The following is a 20,659-nucleotide window of genomic DNA, read 5'->3' as shown; positions in this document are numbered from 1 at the left end:
ACAATTTACATTTAACAATTGCAGTCTTTGAAAAATGTACTTGATGGAGTGATTAATTATGAGCATCAAAGCAAACACATGGAAGATTTGTTGAAGGAACTAGTCACAACTATGAAGTTCAGAGACTACTGTCAGAAATACTCCAACAAGCACTTGTGCCTGATAAGATTTTGAAAGCAAGAACAATGCTGAAAAATTCATGTGCAAAGCCAGGAAGGACAAATTAAAGCCTCACATTCAAGGGAAGTACCTTCCTGTACCTCCACTTCAGTAGCACCACAATGTGCTACTATGGTTTTTTTTATTATTATTAGCAGAATTAAAAAATCTAGTTTGATGTTTCATTCCTAAAATTTGCATTTATTCACTGTTAATAAAAACAGAGTTAGCATAAAAGATGTCAAGTAGAAGTTCACACAGATTAAAATTAAACTATCAGTAAGTAGATCAGATAGCCCTGTGGTGCCACACATTATGGGTGTGCACACTTTATGGGCTGATTCAGACTTTGGTTGCATCTGCCATGCCTTATTCTGAAACTCTACTTTGGGTCAACTACTTCACCTTCTCCTTTTGTAACATAAAGAGAGGACGTTTATGGGTTTTTTTGTTTGTTTTGTTTTGTGGTTTTTTTAATTAAGTTTTTTTTCCAAAGGTCATATGTCTGTTTAACACATAAAAAGCCAAGGTTTTGGCAATTTCATATTAATTTTACATTTGGATTTGATTATGATGATTATTTTTCAATGGCACTCAACAGGATGAAAAAGCTATTGGCAATGCTTGATGTTTCTGCTCCAAACTTGGTGGAGTAATTTTGAAATAATGGCATTAAAAATTGCCGTGCTAATAAAAAAAATAATTTTTCACTCCCTAAATAGATTACCATACCTTTTATCTTAAAATTCAATATCACGGTAAATGGTAGATGAGCAGTGTTTTGCTTAGAGCTAGCTTATTTTCAGAGCAATTTTGTCAGGCTTCAGTCTAGCAAATGGTCATATTTTCACTCCTGTAGTCTGAAGTAGATTTTGACTTTTTTGACTAGAGCAGGACGACAAAGCACCTCTTCAACCCCCCCACTTCTGCCTTGCTACTGCTTTTTCTTGCTTTGTTCTTTGTCTATATGCTCCCCAAAGTGATGATGCTTGTGAAATAAAACACATTTGCACTGTTGTTTGCTATTTACACTTCTCCCTCCTTCAAAAATGAGGGTAAAAAATACATAATCCTCTCATTCCTAACACCTTCATTTGATGTTCTACCCAAATTCAGATAAATCACACCTTCTACTTTGACTAAATCACACCCTCTTCTACTTCTCATAGCATTATTCTTCACACAGTACCCAATTACTGCACAAAGCAAGACATGCTGTTATTTAACTTAAGTAAAGATACTCTGCACAAGAGTGGTTAAGATCATTTTTAAGGTTAAATTCTTGACATTCTGTGAAGTTCAGAACCACACTTATGTATATATGCCAGGTTGGACAGTCTGGAGATCTTGATCTGCAGCTCAGGTGGGGTGTTCCTACCTGGCTCACTTCACATTATTTGCAAAGTGAGCTGCACAGCTTCTCAGATGCCTTTTGACAAAGGATGGGAATTCACTGGTTTTAAGTCTCATGGTCTAAAAAAAAAAAATGCAGGGATTGAGTATAGAGGGGTTATAAAAACAGAGTTTGTAAAAAAAAAAATTCAGCGCTGTAAAAATTTAAGCAAAAGTGCCATACTAACACACACTGAAGTTACAGGAGATTACTTCACTTTACTGCTTATTTTGTTCCTGCAGATACTGCTGGACTTGGAATGTCTTCCTCTACTTTCACACAGCTCTTCAGAAGCAAACTGCTTCTGTGTGCCTCATGCTTTTGATCCTCAACACTTTGCTCCTCCAAAAAGACTGAAAGGACTCCCTCCATACTCCCAAAGGATAAAATGTTTCTGGAGTTTTGGTTGCAAATACTGAGCAACTAAAATCTCCTAAATGGCAGACAGTCCAGGAAAGAAAATTCTGGGTAAAGAAATCTTGGCCCTACTAAAATCCAACAGAGTTTGATAGACTTCGGTGAAATCAGCAATTTATTCATCCTTCAGGAAAAACTGCAGTGATGAATCATTATGGAGAGATGATTTCTGAAATTCGGATAAAACCAAATTGTGCCTGACAAGGTTAAAAACTACTCCCATCAGAGGCGGGAAAATACATTGAAAGGAGGATAAGTCATGAATGTAAGAAGACAACACTCCTCTTTTGGAGTACTGGAAGATAAACCTACAGTTTGGAATTGAAGAAGCAGAATATTAAGTTAATTTAGAAAAAAATAAAGTTGAAAAAAAAAAAAAAAAAAGAAAAAAAAAAGGGAAAAGATTGAGCAACTGGGAAAAAAAACAGCATGGAGTGAAGCTACTGAGCATTTACTGTCATGTTATCTTTATAAGAAAAACAGCACAAATTAAATACAAAAATCTTGACAAGGACCAGGAAAACCATAGAGGTGAAGGAACTCCAGTAACCTAGACAGTGAAAACCTTAGCACTCTGATTTGGCAACTCCTTTAGCTATCCCACGTGAGAGGGAAAGATGAGTTGGAGAGACTGTTGTAACAGGAAAGCAAAAATTAGTCAAGGAAAGAAACTTTCCCTAGAATGATAAGCATGTAAGACAGGGTAACTGTCTGCAGAGGTAAAGGACTCCTTGCAGGAGGGGTGGAGAGGGAAGAGCATTTTGAGAGTGTGTTTTGTTTTTTTTTAATGTACTAAGGGGACTGTGGAGATCTTGAAAACCTAAGGGATGTTTTAAAAAGGGAAAGGGAAGAAACTGAGGGAAGGACTGATGCAGTTGTTAGTCACTTGGGAGCACACAGTCAAAGACAGGTGATAAATGTGTCATATTCATTTTTTAGTTTATTATTAAGTAAGCCCTTGTCAAATGACTACAAATTACTTAGAAAGGGAGGTTTAATGCCAGCGTTATTTTTGTGACTAATGGCAGTAAGGAGGGAATTCACATTTAAAGTGAAACCAAAAAAAAACCAACCACAGAAAGCCTTTTAAGCCCACCTATCACGATTCCACCAAGTATCCACCTTCTCAAACGTGGTCATATCTACGTAATCGCATGAGAAATGCTTCTTTAGTTCCCACATCTGCCTACATGACGGTTCTCCTGCAAGCTGAATGCAGACCTACCCCAGTCCTCCTAGCTCTCTGCAGCCTTCTTTCTCTGAAAATAAAATGTATTAGTTCTACGATTCTTACTGCTTTTCTCAATTTGTTGTTGCAAAGCTCCGCTGAAAATCTCTAATTCCTGAATGGATATAATGTCCTGAATGAATGAGAATATAATGGTGTTAATCACAAAGGAAAGCTGCTATCATTTTGCCAAACTGTGTTTGCTCCAGTTTCATTTTAAGTACATACTTTGCTTTACATTTATGGATTGCTTAAATTGATGTTTGTGTTGGTTTTCACCCAAAAAGACATTTGAAGATGTAGGAAAACTCAGTAGTGAAGGTCAACAGTGTACAATCAACAGATTCATCATGTCAGGTATACAGCATTCATCAGAACTTAATTTCCTTAAACGTTATGATATTTAGAACACCTCTTGCATTTTGATGAGCAGCCCCCGGATTTCTTGAAAAGCAGCCCAATTAAAAAATAATGAACCTATTTTTTTCTGAAACTGACTCATTATCCTGGTGGTTTCCAACAGCAACTTAGAGCTCAGTATTAAATCAAATTATTTTGTGCCTGTTGGCCAGTGATACTTTTGCAACCTTCTAAGGCGCTTCTAAAGTCAAGCAATTCTCCCAAGAGTTGCTGTTATTCCCACTGCTGAGTTTATATCTAGGCTCCAAAAGCAAATAAAACTTCTAGTGGAAACAGACAGAACCTAACAGGATGCTCAAGACCTCTCTCTTCTACCTTAACCTTAGTGGAACACCTTAGAAAAAGGAGTCTAGCTTCAAATTCAGGATTTCTGCTGCTGACTCTCCTCTGATTATTTTTTTGCTTTTGTTTTTATAGTGCTGTTCTTAAAAAAAAAAACATTCACCGGATGCACAATGTTATAACAACCTTTTGGCAAGGGTCTACAAGAACTGCTCTTCCCCACGGCCCACCCACACTCACAGGAAAATAGAAACATCTTCCAGCAAGGTTTTGTGTTCTGTGTACATCTCTGAGGAAGAATCAACCCATTGTTTGGAACTGCAAGCAACCCAAAACTCACCTTTAACATTATTCACATGCACTTCCAATAGCTTTTCCACAAAAGACTCACTCCTGCAGAAAACAAAAAATATTCCTGTGTGGGGTTTCACACCAACTCAGCATCACTTTTTGAGGATCCTGCCAGGTGGAAGAAGGCAATATGTACCTTCAGAGTCCATGTGCTTGTTTGGAGCAAAACTGATGTATCAAAATGGTTTAGGATGCCTGGGAATCTGTAAGCCAAAGGGCCAGAAGCCACCTACACTGGGAACCGTGTTAATCCAAACTGGTCCCTACAGAACCTCACATTTCAAGGTGTAGATGCTTGTTTACACTGTGGTTTCTCCCCTTACAGTACTTAAAGAAAAAAGGCTTGCTGCCACTACTGACAAATCATAACAAGGTGACAAGAACATTCACTGTACTTTGTCTAATTTAGGCTATAGTGGCCCAAGCAATGAGTTCCCCATCAAATCCCCGGGGAAAATTACTCCATAAACCAAAGCGTCTGTCACACATCTTTTAGATTATTGCTGATGGCTTGCAATCTAGTATTTGATTACTAATAATTTAAATAAAATTAGCAGCACAGGAAGAAAATTTAAATTGTTTAAATATTCAAAAGGAAAAAAACAAGGGAGAAAAAATCCTTCTATGCTGACCAGTTTTCAAGCTGGTTATGTTTTTTATTAAGAAAAGCTTCAAGATCAAATAGCAATGCCAGTCTACTTCACAGCTACCTTATGTTTAAATAGATTTATTATAGACAGAGCTCTCCTTGGCAAAGAAAATTAATTTTGCCAACCTGCTCTCAATCTTTTCTATCACTATTCTTCCCCATTACAAGAAGTAATTATTTCTTGGGCAGAAGCAGAGGGAAGAAACTATATAGCCAAGTGCAGCCTGCCCCCACCTCATGGAGGAGTTGCAGATCCAGGATGCTGGTTTCAGTCTGTTTTCTATTAGGCAGCTTACACAAAAATATTCATGCATTTGTTGGACTGGAGCTGGAGAGAATGTGTCAGCTCTTTCAAAATAGTGTCCTCTGATATGCTACCAGTCAAGCCCAAAACTGAACACTCCCTCTGGCTTACTGAACATGCCATTATCTATCCACAGTGGAATCGTATCAAAAGGAAAGATGTCATGCATCCCTCCAAAAAAATGGCCTTGAAGATGTTTTCCCAAAAGGTGAGGGGTGAGGACACAACTCTCTCACTCATCAGCATCCCTCACAGAACGCTTCTCCTAGCTTACAGTCACTGGCTGATAATTCAGTTGTTGGAATTAATTCTCCTCATGCATTGAATCCTGTAGCCTTAGGCACCTATATGAGAACTTTATCTTGCACGTCAGGAAGCTGCCTAAAAATAAGGGGCTCTATCATACAGCAATGGCCTAACTCTTTCAAGAAGTAGTAAGTATTGCAACATCCATAAGTAATGTTAGAAAATTATTGTTCTGATATTTTTTCTTCTATTGAAATGAGGAGGTATGTATGTGTGTGTGCAGCATAAACATGAAATATTCTGGGCAGAACAGAAAAGAATGATTTAGGAAAAAAAGGAAGGAGTCCCTCATAAATAACAGAGAAATTTTTCAGAATATATTCTTGAGTTTGCCTTTGCAAATTAAGTCCTCACTGTTGAAAGGTATTCATGCACCTCTCTTGTAAAATTAGACTGACCAAGATGGTTTTTCAACAAGAATTTGTTTGAATATTGAGTTCCTGCTATTTGGAACACAACCTAGTAAGTACCTTTGCTCCAAAGGGGTCCATATGATCAGCACATACAAATCACAGTAGAGTGAAATAAAAGAGACAAATATTTTTGGAATAAATATAAGCAATGTTTACAGATTAGCTTTCAATATGAGAGTGTCCAAAATACAAGTATCTATTGATCAGAAAAGATGTTTGCTCCCTGTTACTATCATCTCCCCAAGATGTTTACAGTTGAAAATTGTAAATAACTCACAATTGCTGATTTAAACTAATTAAGACTGTACCCTCTGTATCTTTACATGGAAATAATACCAGGACACAAAACCTCTAAGCCCTGTTTTGAGAAGTTTTATTTTGCTACATCAGTCCTTCCCGTATGACTCATCTGAACACTCACTGCATGCAGCAGTTTGAGCAGCTCCCAACATCAGGCAAACCACAGAAAGGAACAAGAAGATTAGCTCTTACATATCAGCCATTAAAATGATGATGATCCCAATTTGCCAACTCCATTAGTCTTTCTAGAAAGGTTTGTTGTCCACACTGTACAATTACTCTAATAATTATGTTGAAAGAATTATAAAAAATAAGCTAAAAGTATAGAAATCAACAGCTGAGATACATGCAGGATACTTCATCCAATTTGAAATTCAGGGTCCCAAATCAGAATTGCTCAGCATTAAAGACTAATATCTGGATGAATTTGCTCTTAACTGTAGAATTTTCTTCAATCTTGAGTTTGATTTTTTCTGGTGTTTCAGCTAAAAAGGACATGAAAATTCTGCAGTTTCCTCTTCTGTCAAAAGCAGAGAGGTCTATTTTCTTCTTGCATGAAGAAAACGGCAGTAACCAACACATCACCAGAAACATGGAAATTACTAAAAATAATTAAAATACTCAAAGAAGCTTAAATTAACAATTAAAGAAAAACTATGCACATTTTAAAAGGAAAATTGGACCTTACTTATAACCCCAAAATTTTTAACAAAATACCTTGGAAAAAGAAGCTGTCTGATTTATGATATAATTTCATCAGACTTTTTGAGCATAAGGGACTGTTTGGTTACATGGGTATACGTCCCTACTTCTGTGCATTCTTCTCAGTTGAAGATAAGACCTTGGTCTCAGGAAAATTGTGAGAGAAGAGCAATTTAAATCCATTCCAGATATGGAAAAGCTTCACCTGAGCAGTGGGCTGTCTTTATGTATTTAAGTATTCACCAGGAGTCAGATTTTTGGTATACAAGGTACAAAGATTTTGTGGTTTGGCCAGCTTCTCCACTGATCATAGATAGTGCTTTAGACAATGATTTACAGTGTCCAGCTGGAGCTGTTTTAAAAAGCAAACTCAGATTCTAAATTGCTAATTAATAAGGTACAAAGATGCTTCCACAAAGTATCCATCAATTATTGTAGTAATCTCAGAGGGATATGAAGTTGGTGTCCTTTGAAAGGACAATTAAAAAATTAAGCAGCATATTTATTTGCAGCAGATTTGTCATTTAGGTAATAGAAGAAGTTTAAACAGTATGTAAATTACTATGATGTCACAATTGTGACATATTATGAAGAAATAATGGCATAAATATAAAATGTTCTTTGCAGATAGAACTGTCCCTTCTTTATAATTCTCTGGTGCTTCAAACAATTAAATTGCAATTTTGAATTTTGATCATTTACTGCTTTACGTAAAAAACCTGCAATTAATTCTCAATCAAATTCTGCCATCAGCTGCATTCAATGGAGATAGACAGTAAGAAATCAAGTTTGGGGTTCTTTAACTCAAAAACATGGTAGCAGAAGTGTGCAAAAGTACCCCACAACCAATTTTATTACAGTCAATTTATTTGTGGTGCTTGGTATGCTGTCTCCATAATTAAAGAAGAAAGAGGCTGTGGAGTTCTCATTCAAAGAATGGCACAGAACTTCTGAAGATCAGCTTTAAGAACAAATTAATCACTATTTCAGTGCTCAATTTCAGGAAGTAATTTCTGGAGTCCTTCTCCTTCATCAGCCATACTACACTGCAAAGACAGGTGCTTCTGTTTAATCAATACATTTAAGTTATGGTGCAGGTATTCAACTAACAATGCTCATTGCCTAGCCATAGCCAGCATGACAGACCATCTTTGAACAAAAGTGGTCAAGCAATATTGCTCCTGGCTTTTCACCAGTTCAATAAATAACCTTCCCCTGTGCCATTATTTTAAATACCTTCCTTTTTTAAATTAGATTTTGATTTTTTGATTTTCTGGTCAGAAACACCTAACTCTCTGATCAGCCAACAAAACCTATTTTGCAATTTTGATTAGCATGGTCTGTTTTCCCTGACTTTTTTTTTTTTTTTTTTTTTTTTTTGGCAGCTAGCAGAGGATAGGTTACTTCACAAAACAAAAAAAGTTTTACTCATTAAGTAAATTCTTACTGTGGGTCAGCGTTGGCATCTTCTTTTACATTTTTGAAATTGCTTTAAATACATGCATGTTAGGCAAAATTTGGATCAGACAAGAATACTGCAACTTGCAATGACTCTAACTGGTCTGAGTTCAATAGGTATTTTCTGTATTTCTCTACAACATGGATAATGATGGCAGACAAAATTATATTCTCATGAAATGAATCTGAATTTCTCATATGCAGTATTATCTTATATTTTGTAAAGCCAAAAGCTAATATCAGAGAAATAAATGTTTATATTGTGTTTATGCTGTGAAACAACTTTGTGTAACTACGATGCAGTCAGCTGTTTGCACTTTTATTTCCTTTCTCTATGAAATATTAGGTCAGTTTAAGAGAAAAGAAAAAAAACACATCAGGTTTAGCCCCTGGACATGGGGTACTCATCATCCCTTGTCTGTGATTTGTCACTGCATTATTTAAACTTCTTAGAGACTAGCACAAATTTCAAAATTATTCAGAAATTAAAAGATATATTAAACAGCTTCTGAAGTCTGCTGACAACTGCATACTTCAAACACACAAAGAAGCGTCCTCGCGCTGCTTTTAATATCTTACATTTCATTGCTACTATGAGTAAAATTTCATTTTTTAAGGTAAAGTTGCATGCAGCTGAGAATGACTGCCCTAAGGTGAAGAAAATATTTAAAACATGGAAACAACAATAAATAGAAGTATATAAACCTGCGGTCTAACAATCCAATCAATTTGCCTCATAAACTCCAAATTTCGATGTGCCATAAAATCAGCAGACACCCACTTAACTGACCACATTAACTATCACATATCGACATGGTAACAAAAAGTTTTCTTATTGCATTTTGGTTCCATGTGAGCAAGACACTTTCCACTTGCAGTTTCATGATAATTGTGAGGCATCCACCATCAAATGTTAAGGCCCGCTTTGTCATCATGACTTCAGGCACATGTTCCCACATACCCTCTTGAGTAACTTCAAGATCTTTTTCAGTGGGTGTCCTGGTTTTGCTGGGACAGAAGTGTAAAATCATTTTTCTGCTCAGGGAAGCTGTAGTTTTGATGGGCAGAAGAGTCCAATTCTATGAGAACAAAAGAGAGAAGATGCTCTGGTACAGAGGTTTCTGCAGTGATCAAGGCTGAAGGCAGTTTTGAACCACACACTTGTGGAGGACAGGAGGGACAAAGCCCAGGACAACTGACCCAAGCTGGCCCACCTGATTGTCCCATATCAGGAAAGTCACCCTCACTATATATCAGGAAGTCTTAGGGGTTGTTTTTCCATCTACCATGGTTGCCTTCCCAAGACTGTCCCATCTGCCTTGTCAGCCATGCCACGCTTGAGCACTGCTCCTGCTGTGACTGTCACACTGTCACTGGAGCTGTCATTCCCACAGGGATGGGCATTCACCTATCACTGCTAGAAGAGAGCAGCTCGCAACTGATATCTGAGGTTGAGGCTGACTTTGTATCTTGTATTAGCATTGGGGTTCATTTTTATTATTATATTAAATGTTTCCATTTCAACCTACGGGTCTCCTATCCTTTTCCTGATTCCCCCTCTCAGGTGGGGCTGGATGATAGAACAACCATCCAAATGGTGACAGTGGGTTAGCTATCAGATGGGCTCACTGGTGTGGATCAGCAAGTCAGACCCCCATGCAGTGAGGTGAGGTGTAAATGAAAACATACTTCAGTAGCCTGGAGCCATGCCTCCTTTAAGGAGGTTTAAGCCAGAAACTCAGTCTGCTCTCTCAGGCCGTGGAATACAGTTATGTAAAACTCACAACAAGAGACAGACATTGTTCTCTCTGCAATGAGACAATGACATATTAGGGACTGAGCTTGAACTATTGAGAACTGCCCACTTAGCAGAGCAACAAGCTGAAGGAACAGTTCAACAATAGAAATGCCAATACATTCAGAGCATGATAAGTCAGGCTGCCACAGACTCTTTGAGGTTAGATGTTTAACCACTTAGATGGTGAGAAAAAGGAGACATCTACAGACTGCATAGTGCAAGAGGAGCATGAAAAAAAAATAATAATAAGAAAGAAAGAAAGAAATGGAGCACCTCTACATCCTATTCATCAAAAATACAGCAGCACTTTTCAGTCTTCTTACCTCCACCTAGGACCTGAAAAGTCTTAATACCTAACAGTGAATGCAAACTGAGTCAAGCAATGAGAGAAAGTAATACTCCCATTCATGCTTCATCTTCCAGTAATTTCCAACAATTCATCCTACCTATATTCTCTACTTGGTTCTCTGAGTCAGGTTTTTGCTGGCCTTTATTACTCTATCTAGAGCTGTGTATTTGTAGAACAAAGCCACACATTGCTACATTCACTGAAGTCTATCCAAAATGAAAACATAGATCAATGTGGCATCTAATGGTTGTTACAGATTCAAATGCTGCAACCACAAATGCCAGCACTCTATCCAAAATGTTACCTCTGCTACTTGATTGATATCACTAGAAAAATGAACCTTAGACAACAGCATCTCAAAGAGAAACATTTCCTGAATGTTCAAGAAACTGAACTCTGAACTGAAAAGAATGTACAGGAAATGTACACAGGACCTGACAAGAGCCTCCATTGCTGTGATCATCAGTGAGCATCACCAGATTTTTGCAAGGATAGTTGTGCGTAAAGATCCTTTCACTAATGTTCACTTCACTACTTAAAAAATAATTCTATTTCCTATATTAATTACTACTTCTAAGGTCTTGAAAGAAAACATCGAAGTCAGAAGTCAACATATAACAGAAGCAAACATATAACATGAGGGTGGTAGTGAAGCATTCACAGAGAACATTTTGCCAGATGTGGAATACTTCTCACAACAATAGCAACACGCAGGTCCATCCTCACACTCTACCATACCTTTTTTGTCTAATACCCAGATGTTCAAAAGCCTCATCCCATGTGCTGACTTCCCTCCAAGACAAACTGGGACAAAAGCCAGATGGGTGTCTCCATAGTCTGTAGCATGTTAGAAACCCAACGCTCAAGTCAGAGGGATGTGGCCAAAAAATATCAGTGAAATTTGTGTCTGCCATTATCAGCATGGAAAGAGCCACAGAGACTGACAAACAATCTGTCAACAGAGAGGTCTAGTTCTTGACTCAGAGGACTGGTTATATTACCTACTGTTTAGTCAAGCATCAGGCTTGAACTAAGTGGATTCCCCAAACAGTGGGACAGGTGTGGCTGACTTAGCCTTTGATCTTTCTGACATATATGAACTGGGTAGTTTTTTATTGTGCATACTTTACATTCATGTGTGTTTGTACATGTGTTTTTCAGATGGGGCCCAGGAACTGAGGTTTCAACCTGGTATGCATATACCTATCTTGGTAGTGTATAGCTTCTTTAGATCTTTAAGTGCTTAAATGTGACTTTAAGGCCAATCCAGGTAAAAGCCATGATTCTACCCCCACATGCACACACATGCACAAGCACAGATATGACTGCATTGTTCTGTACCTAATTTAATGCAAAAGCCCTGCAAGGTGCTTGTTAAAAGCAGTCAAGGCTTCCACTTATTTCAGGAGATTTGCCTTGCTATTTTAAAACCAACAGGTCAGTGAGCAGGTCCCAGGCTCCATTGTTAGTCAAGCATCTGAAGAAATGCTTTTTTCAGGAGAAAGAAAAGAAAAAAAAGAAAAAAAAAAAAAAAGAAAAAAAAAACCAAAAAACAAAAAAACACCAGCTTAGGTTGCTGGGGACCCTTTACATCTGCTGCTCAGCTGGAGACAGGGTTAAAAGGCAAGGTGACAGATCTCACAGGCTAGGCCAGCTGGAGAGCATTTTGCTGTTTGCATTAGGAATATCAGCCCTCGCTGCTTCAAGGCCAGGGCAAGAGGCTGGCGGGTCTCCATCCCAAGGCTGGGGTTGGGCTGAAGAGCCTCCTGCTGGGGCCCTGGGTCTCTACAGGTGCTGGTGAGACACCAACCCTCCAGAACTAGTAATGACCCCTGACTTTGCTCACCCACCAGAGACTGGCACAGCTGGGTGCAGCTGCAAGGTTCCAGTCGCTGCAGTTAGTGGGAGGGAGCCCAGGCATCCTTTTTGCAGCACCTATACATCTTCTGCATTTTGCAGTGGCTCAACAGAATGAAGTACCTTTGTTTCACTTTACTGGAAGGAAAAGGTCACGTTAGCAAAAGAAGCTTGCTGGAGAGAGATGGTGTTTTTTCTGACAGCTTCCTGTATGAACAGTTAAAAATTTTCTTATTAGGGAAGATCATTTTTGGATGTCTGCAAGGGTTCTTGTAGCTATGAGTAGTAAAGAAAGCAAACCCGAGTTTCAGTAGGCATTAGACTGTTTTTACATACAGAGGAATGAAGTGCTAAGAATTTTACTAGGCATATGTTTTCCTGCCATCTGCAACACATTTTAAATTCCTTTTGCAACTTGTAATGTATTCTCTCTGTTTAGCATAATAACTATTCTGCCTTTAAACACCAACCTTTATATGCTGTTCTTAGGAATTTGTGGAGAAGTGTTAATTCTTTTACACATATTTAAGCTGCTAAAATAATTATGCCTGGTAGTATGAACACTCAAAACCACAGAATGAAGTTTCCCTTCCCAGGGAGATAGCACCCATTAACCAGGTACGAAGGGGAGCAGACAGTCATAGTTCACTGAAAACGTAATTTCATTTTTCTAGTAATGGGACTGCTGATACTTTGATACTGTAATGGAGCTTTAAGCACCAAGCTTGTTATTTCAACTAGAAACTTTAATGTAATTATGCATTTTTACTTTATTAAGCAGAAAGGACAACTAGTATGAGTAGTTTCCTTACATGTATTATGGAGAAGACAGAGATCTCCAAGTGATACTGCAAGATGCTCAAGTCATTCAAAAGAAATGACAGGTGGTAATTTTAAAGACGAATTACCCAGAAAAGGTTTTATTGTTGATCACTTGTTATAAGATTTGCCATTTGCAAGTAATTGTACATTCAGCTGAAACTGACCTTTTATGAGAGCCAAGTGGTAATATAAATGAAATGAATATATTCTTTATTGCAGTAATATAAAAAGAATGGCCTGAGCTTTTAACATAGTGCTTGACCTCTCTGGTGTCTGAACACTGCCTACTCTCAGGAGTACTTCACAATAGCATATGATGAAATAAGTACTAATAAAGAATTAGAATGTTTTAACACATTAGCACTTAGAAGTTTAGAAAATATTACAGCTTTAGGTATGCTTTGTGATTACAAATCAGACTAATGACAGAAACGGAGAAGATGATTAGTGTATAAAACACTGAAATTCATCATTGCACCGATTATTAAAACACTGTCTTTTCCATTTTAAAGTCCCTCTTTCCAAAATACTCTACCATAAAATCACATCAGGAAACTCCAGATGCTGAGATTTCAAATTCTCAGTCAAAAATTAACTATTTATAAGCATTAAAAACATGCTGTTTCTCCTCAAAGGCCCTGATCTTACAAACAGCACCTTTAGGCTTAGATGTGCATACGTAAGTTGTACTCCCTTCAGCGGCATCCGTCACACAGAAACCAGTAAGTATGTACAAAAGTGACAGCAAAGCTGGGTCTTAGTGCTATACTTTTCCTAGGTAAATGCACACAATGGTTTATTAGTGTGCACCATGCACACACAATGGAAAAAGACCATAAGACAGGGTGACCAGACAGTCTCTTGATGCTGCAGTTACTGAAGTTGCAAACAGATGAGGAGCAGTCATCCACGGTGCAGAAGACACTACTACAACAGCACTAAAACAAGAAAATTGCACGGATTATGTGAAATTCTGCATCCATCCTCACTGTCATCACCGAGATCAGGAGTGCATTAATCTCGAATGATCCAATTCACATTTCACAAATTTGCATCGATTATATTATTGATTTCAGTAAGGCTATTACTGTTTTACACCCCTGGGACAATTGCTCAAGGTGCATGTGAATCCCTGCTTGTTTCCTGGTCTACACAGGAAATATCCTGTGTATATCTATTTTATTCATATCTATTTTACATCTATTTTATTCACACAACTGTCAGTGACAGTACAGAGAAACAGTAAAAGAGGCATTAATTAACAAATGCTTTGATTCCGACTTGGTCAGGAGGATTTTCCCCTGTTCTCCCGTCAATCTATCATTACATTTTAGAGCTACTTAAGGAAAGTGAAACATTCAGAAAGAGTACCTTGGGAACATCTGACATGTACTAATAGCTCAATTGCATGAGTGACTGCTGAGTTTATTTTTATTATTATTATTACTATTACCACTTTAGTGCTACAAGCAACTGTGTTATGCTTGCTAGCTTTCTTCAGTCAGCGCCTCTGTATTATGCTAGTATGAACCCCATTCATCAAAGCACAATTACAAATAACTCCTGACCTTCAAAATGAAGGCTTTCCTTCTGCTTTCATTTCAGTAACTTTCACTATGGTTTCTCTGTGTTGCCAGCATCTCACCTCGTTCATCATCTGCACGGGATAACAAAGCTCAATAACTTCTAACAGACTATTCAGAATCAGAATCATTACAGTGGGATGCTTTAGCAGAACACTACTAGTCTTTCTCTAAATACACTACTATTCAACATTTACTTAAAAAAAAAAACAAAAAAAAACCAAAACAAACAAGCAACACCCCCGCAAAAAAAAAACCAACCCAATCAAGCAACAACAACACACAGAATGAAAGGAAAAAAAAAACAAACCAACAAACAATAAACAAAACCACAAGCAACAGCACCCCCTCTTCCTTCACCTCTCAAAATCTCTAGATTGGCTAGAAGTGGAAAGGCATAAAGAAAATATATCCATTGCTTTTTAACAGCCAAATATTCACTTTCATTCAGAAAAACTTTGAGGCAAGGACATGCTCCACCTTTAACTTTTATGTTTCGCTTTCAAAGCTTCCTCTAAGATGCTGTACGTAATTGGAATCATGGCTGGAGTTAAAGCATTGCTAACAGATATGTGCTGTGATTTTTCCCTTTTGTATTGACTTCCAAGTGACAGATTTTCCTACAGCAAAACATTTCCTTCAAAGTCCTCAGGAGCTCCACTCAGTGCTTGTGAATGCTGGGTCACGGCAGCATGAGTCTGACACTTCAACTCTTCTCCACATGCAGGATATTCCACAGCAGCTCTATCAGAGGGCAGATTTTACAAGGATAGCCCAGCAGACACTACAAGCTACTGCTACCCACCCTGGATGCAACTGATGCATAACATCAAGCCCACAGCAGCATAATACATAGACTTCAAATTTTCTTCCTCCCCCAATTCTCAAGCAAAGTTCCCTTATTGAAGTGCTACTTTGACAGCCTACATTGGAAACCAGCTTTATATGCTGCACTCCAGTGTCGGCCAGAGCACCAGAATTCAGTGATCAGTCAAGATGTCAGACACAGCCGGATGATTACAAATAAGTACTATGCAATTACATTGAACAATTTGGCATTGTTGCAAAAGCCTAGCAGACAACCATAATCACAGTATTACCATCCTCAACACATTTCACTTACAGCAAAATACTGTAGGAAAACCTTGACTTGCAGTGCCAGCTTTTAAAATCTGTAACTCCTACTTTCTCCATTCAGAAGTGCCAGTGATAAATAATCTTACAAAAGTTACCTAAGTTTGTCTTTGCATCTCTGTGTCTGCAGCCTCCCTCTCCAGCTCTTTGCATTAGTGCATACACACTACTCCCTCAGTTTCTCAAGTAGCTTTTAAACAAATGACAAATGAAAACACAGGACTACTGTTAAATTCCAACACATAAAACATACTGGGTATTACTACTTCCATCACGTTATGCAGCCATAGATGCAAAATCTTTTGAAAACATATTGTTTCTTCAGAAATATTACTGTAATCAAAGTTCTTTGAACTCTAAAACGTGAGGCATTTGGCAAACTACTTCTTTTGGAACAGTAACAAATTAACTGAGTCAGTATGGTGGGAAAAGACAGAAGGAAACAAACAGAGAAACAAACAAACAAAAAATCATTCTGAAATCTGTATGTTGATTACTTTAATTAAACTTCTAACATCACACCAGGTTGCAAATGCATAACTTTCACATTAACAAGAGCACATTCTGCATGAACAGCTATTACACAACCTCTCGGCACCACATAAGTAAAGCATACTCCAAAATACACCTTAAAGCAACAACTGAGTAACTTGAATAGCTACCCACAGAGCTGCTTAAAGCTGATCTACCAACTAGTAACATGACAGGCAAACCACAAAGAAAAAAACCAATTGGTTATACGAAGGTCAGAAGAAAAACAACTCAGATCTGCATAAATCATGTACATCTTAGCCATAAAAATAGGTATTACTTATGAAGCTTAGCAGGAAACAGAAGAGTAACTTTGAATAGAACAATTATTAAATGTTTAACTACCATGAGTAGTTCTGACACATGTTAAACTTGCAAATAAATGAATTACTTAAAAACAGGATGGCAACTTTGCACTGTAAATTCAGAAAATAAATGAGACAATAAAGCTTCTCTGTGAGCTGAAAGCAACAGGTGTTTACTCAAAGTTACCAGAAGTCTGAAATTCACTGGAGATTATTGTTACATTTTTGAAAGGGACAGGGAATATCCTCAAGTCCTGTGTGAAAGCATATAGAGTAACTGTGAGTGAAGGGAAAGCATGACTGCATATTCAAAGGATCTGTGGCTCACAAGAGAGATTTCGTCAGTTGATATAACTTGTGAGCAATCTGAAATTTTAAAATAAGACCACAGAAAGACCAGAGAACTGGTGAGCTTGAGGGACGAAGGTGCTTGTGGATCAGTTACATCCACAGGCCCTTTACTCCCCTGCCTTATTCTAAGGCACAGTGGGGCAGACCTATGTGACCTATGTGACCAAAGGAACCAGCATGGCTGTGCATTGACCTGGTCTGTTCTGCACTAGCCATGGAACAACCCTTCCCGTATTTCTGTCAACTACATCCTCTCTGTCCTGAGATTTTCCACATTTATCATTCCTCATGTAAAGTGCTAAATACTGCACAGTGAATAACTGTGGCTTTATTTCACCTTGAGGAAGATAAATCTACTGCTTCCAACTCTAAAAAGGAAGCAAGCAAACCGAGGGGCAACTAATTCACTCTACAAACAGCAGAACCTAACAGGAAAGTGCAAGTGGCAAAGCAAAAATTTTTCTTGAGAGCTCAAGCAGTCCAATTTAAGCAGCCCAAGCCTTCCCGTATAATTTCTCTCTTTTTGTCATGCTCTCCAATTGCTAAAGAATAATCTAACCCGGACATATTTTTGTTCATTCATTCCCAAAGATGCAATAGGAGTAAGGTTGTAAGGGAAAACAAGAAAATATAATCATCACAAAAAACAACCTCAACACCTTCGTCGGCAGATTGAGATATAACCTGTTGTAGGCATATTTCAGCAGAAGGAAAAGCTAAGTAACAGGCTGCCTGTAGTCACTGGGGCTGCGGTGCGGGGTGTGTGTGTGCGTGTGTGTGTGTGTGTAGGGGGGTGCCTCTCCCCAGCAGCCGATGCCTCTGCTCGATCCGGGCTGCAGCGGAGGCGCCCGGCTGCGCCTCCAAGGGGCGAGATGCCCGGCCCAGGGGTGCGCGCCTGGGCTGGTCCCTTCGGAGGGGCACGCTGCTCCCCGAGCCGGCGACAGGGTCCGGGTAAGAAGGGGTGGGAGGCAAGACTGGCTTCCCCACCTTCCTCTTCCCCCTCCCTCCCACCCTGTCTCCTCTGGCAGAGGGCAAAGTTATTTCCCCCGCGCAGGGCGGCAGCGGGGGCAGCAGCCACTGCGGAACCGCTTGGTGCCTCTCGCAGCCCGGCTGCAACTCTCAAGAAGTTTCCACTGGCGAACAGAAACGCGGCTGAGTCTCACCCGCGCCTCCCCTCCCTTTTTTTTTTTTTTTTTTTTTTTTCTCAACATGCCCCCCCACCCCTCTTAGTTTTTATATTTTATTTAATCGTTTATTTACACACCCTTACGCCCCACCGGGAAGCCTCCGGCTGCCACACGGAGCGACAGAGACGCTCCACATCGTCCTGCCAACGCGGAGAGTCACGACCCCGCTTCCGCGGAGAGTGCGCGCAGCCTGGTGGCCCCCCCGGTCCCGCTCTGCCCGGCCCCTTACCTGCGATCTCTTGGTAGGGCACGCTGGCCAAGCTGAAGCCTTTGGCGCTGTACGCCTGCCGCACCTCGCCGCAGCTCCGCGACTTGCCCTCGGCTCCCGCGGCCGCGGACGGTAGCGGCGGCAGCAGCAGCAGCAGCAGCAGCGGCGACGGCAGCAACCCCGCCAGGGCGCAGCGCTGCGCAGCCCCCTGCGCCGCCGGCATGGCGCGGCGCGCAAGTCCCGCGCGGCGCGCAAGTCCCGCGCCACCGCCGCCGCACCGCCGCGCCTCCTCCGGTGCCGCGCCCCCCGTCTGCGGGGGTGGCGGCCCGGGAGCCCCCCGGCCGCCGAGGCAAACTTTTGCGAAGCGGGGGGGAGATGGGCGCGCACACGCACACATGCGCGCACGGCGGGGGCGGGAGAGCGGCGAGCCTCGTCCCCCCGGCTCCTTTTCCAAATGCAAAAGCGGTCTTCCCCAGCCGAATAAAAAAAATAAAAAGAAAAATAAAAAGGTAAAAAAAGGGAGGTAAAAATCTGGCTGTAGGTGGCGAAGACTGAAACCGCGGGCGCGTTGCTGAGAGCGGAGTCCCGGGCCAGCGGCAGCGCGATCCGCCGCGGAGCTGTGCCTGCCGCCTCTGCGAGGCTGGAGGTGGTGGGAAAAGCAGCCGGCGTGGGGATGGGATGGACTGGACAGCGGCTCTGTGCGTGCCTGGGTGTCTGTCTGTGTGTGTGTGTGTGTGTGTCCGTGTGCATGCGTGTGGTGCACTGGATGCGTGTGCCTGTATTTACGGGATCCAGGGAAAAACCTCTGCTCCGCGCAGCGCTGGAGCAGCCTCCTGAGCCAGGCAGGGAAAAATCCTGGAGACAGCGAGGGAGACACACACACACACACACACACACACACACACACACACACACACACATGCACATGCACACACACACACACCCAGAGCGAGAGAGAGAGCGAGAGGGGGAAACGTGCTACACATTGCATCGCCGAAATACAGGAGCAGGAAGCAAATCCTGGCGTGGATCGCTGCTAGCTGGCAGAAGGAAGGAAAAGCACCCGCAGCCACAAAAACTTCCTCACCACCATGAACCCTGCGGCTTCTAGCCCCAGAATTACAAATTGCCTGCTAGGTAGTCTAAAAAAAGACACTCTTTGGTAGTATTGCTCTCTGCCGTGCTGTTTGGAGTGGGTCCTGTAAATGCTTTATTTTCCCCCCATTAATTATTATTTGTTGCACACAGAAATGTTCCAGAGGAAGACATAGAGCAAGGATGAGTCTACAGCCTAAAGCAGAGAGAGGGAAGGATGTTTCTGTGCATCATACAAAGAAGAATGAAGAGGAAACAAGTAAGACAGTCCTTGACCCAGGCAATTTGTGCAACCCTAGGAGTGAAGAGCATGGGACACAACCATAAATTCTCTCCTGCAAATGAGCATCTGTAAAAAAATGAATGGGGAAAGTGAAGAAAATTCCTGCAAGGTGAATTCAGCCTCCGCTTAGGGAGAAAGAAAAATACTCTGTTCTTTCATATTTGATAGTAAAATCCAAAGTTACAGTTTTAAAGGATTTATTGCTGTGCTTTTTATGAGTGCTGTAGAGAGGTGTGATATTATGTCAGAATTATACAGACAGAGATGTCAGGCCCAAGATGAAGTGAAGAAGACCAGCAGAAGAGATAAAAGACCATCAACCTGGAGAACCACTTGTCACTGAGGACTCATGAAGTGCCATCATGCCACTCTTACAGTCCAGGACTCATTCAAATTAGGCAGAATTTATGAAGTGCCAGTACTGCTGTAGTATCACAGTAACTGCAGTGTTACTGTTGGGTCTGGGCCAGTGTACACAGCCTGGTCACACCTGACGTTGTCTGTTCCACCAGCCTCCCTTACTATTTTCCATCTCCCACATTGCTATTCTTTCTTCTTTCCTCCCCTTTCTCCCTACAAACCAAGTGATGATGCTCTGACACTGCTCGTGTTCACAGCAGCCAAACAGCTGATGTGTGTGTAGCCATTTCTGTGTATGCATGGCCAAGGGGTGGTCAAAAAGGAGAGGGTGAGCAATAAATTTTATTCAATGCAATCCAGTAGGAAAGACAAGGTGAGCACCTGTCTATACATCCTCCCCCTAAGGTGGGACGT

The 20,659-nt window shown here is 40.5% G+C and overlaps 1 protein-coding gene across 1 annotated transcript in view; it reads right to left on the bottom strand.

Annotated features, from left to right (window-relative positions):
* Nucleotides 1–19,304, bottom strand: part of GPC6 (glypican 6) — a 760,336-nt gene extending 741,032 nt beyond the window's left edge. Inside the window, exon 1 of the mRNA XM_071741790.1 lies at nucleotides 18,529–19,304. Coding sequence (XP_071597891.1) covers nucleotides 18,529–18,904 — 376 coding nt within the window. The 5' untranslated portion in view covers nucleotides 18,905–19,304. The remainder of the gene's footprint in view (nucleotides 1–18,528) is intronic.
* Nucleotides 19,305–20,659: the final 1,355 nt, after the last annotated feature.

Source organism: Heliangelus exortis, chromosome 1 (genome assembly GCF_036169615.1).
Source record: "Heliangelus exortis chromosome 1, bHelExo1.hap1, whole genome shotgun sequence".
NCBI lineage: Eukaryota > Metazoa > Chordata > Aves > Apodiformes > Trochilidae > Heliangelus > Heliangelus exortis.
Note: the sequence above shows the minus strand (reverse complement) of the source record. Positions and strands in the feature narration are given on the sequence as shown.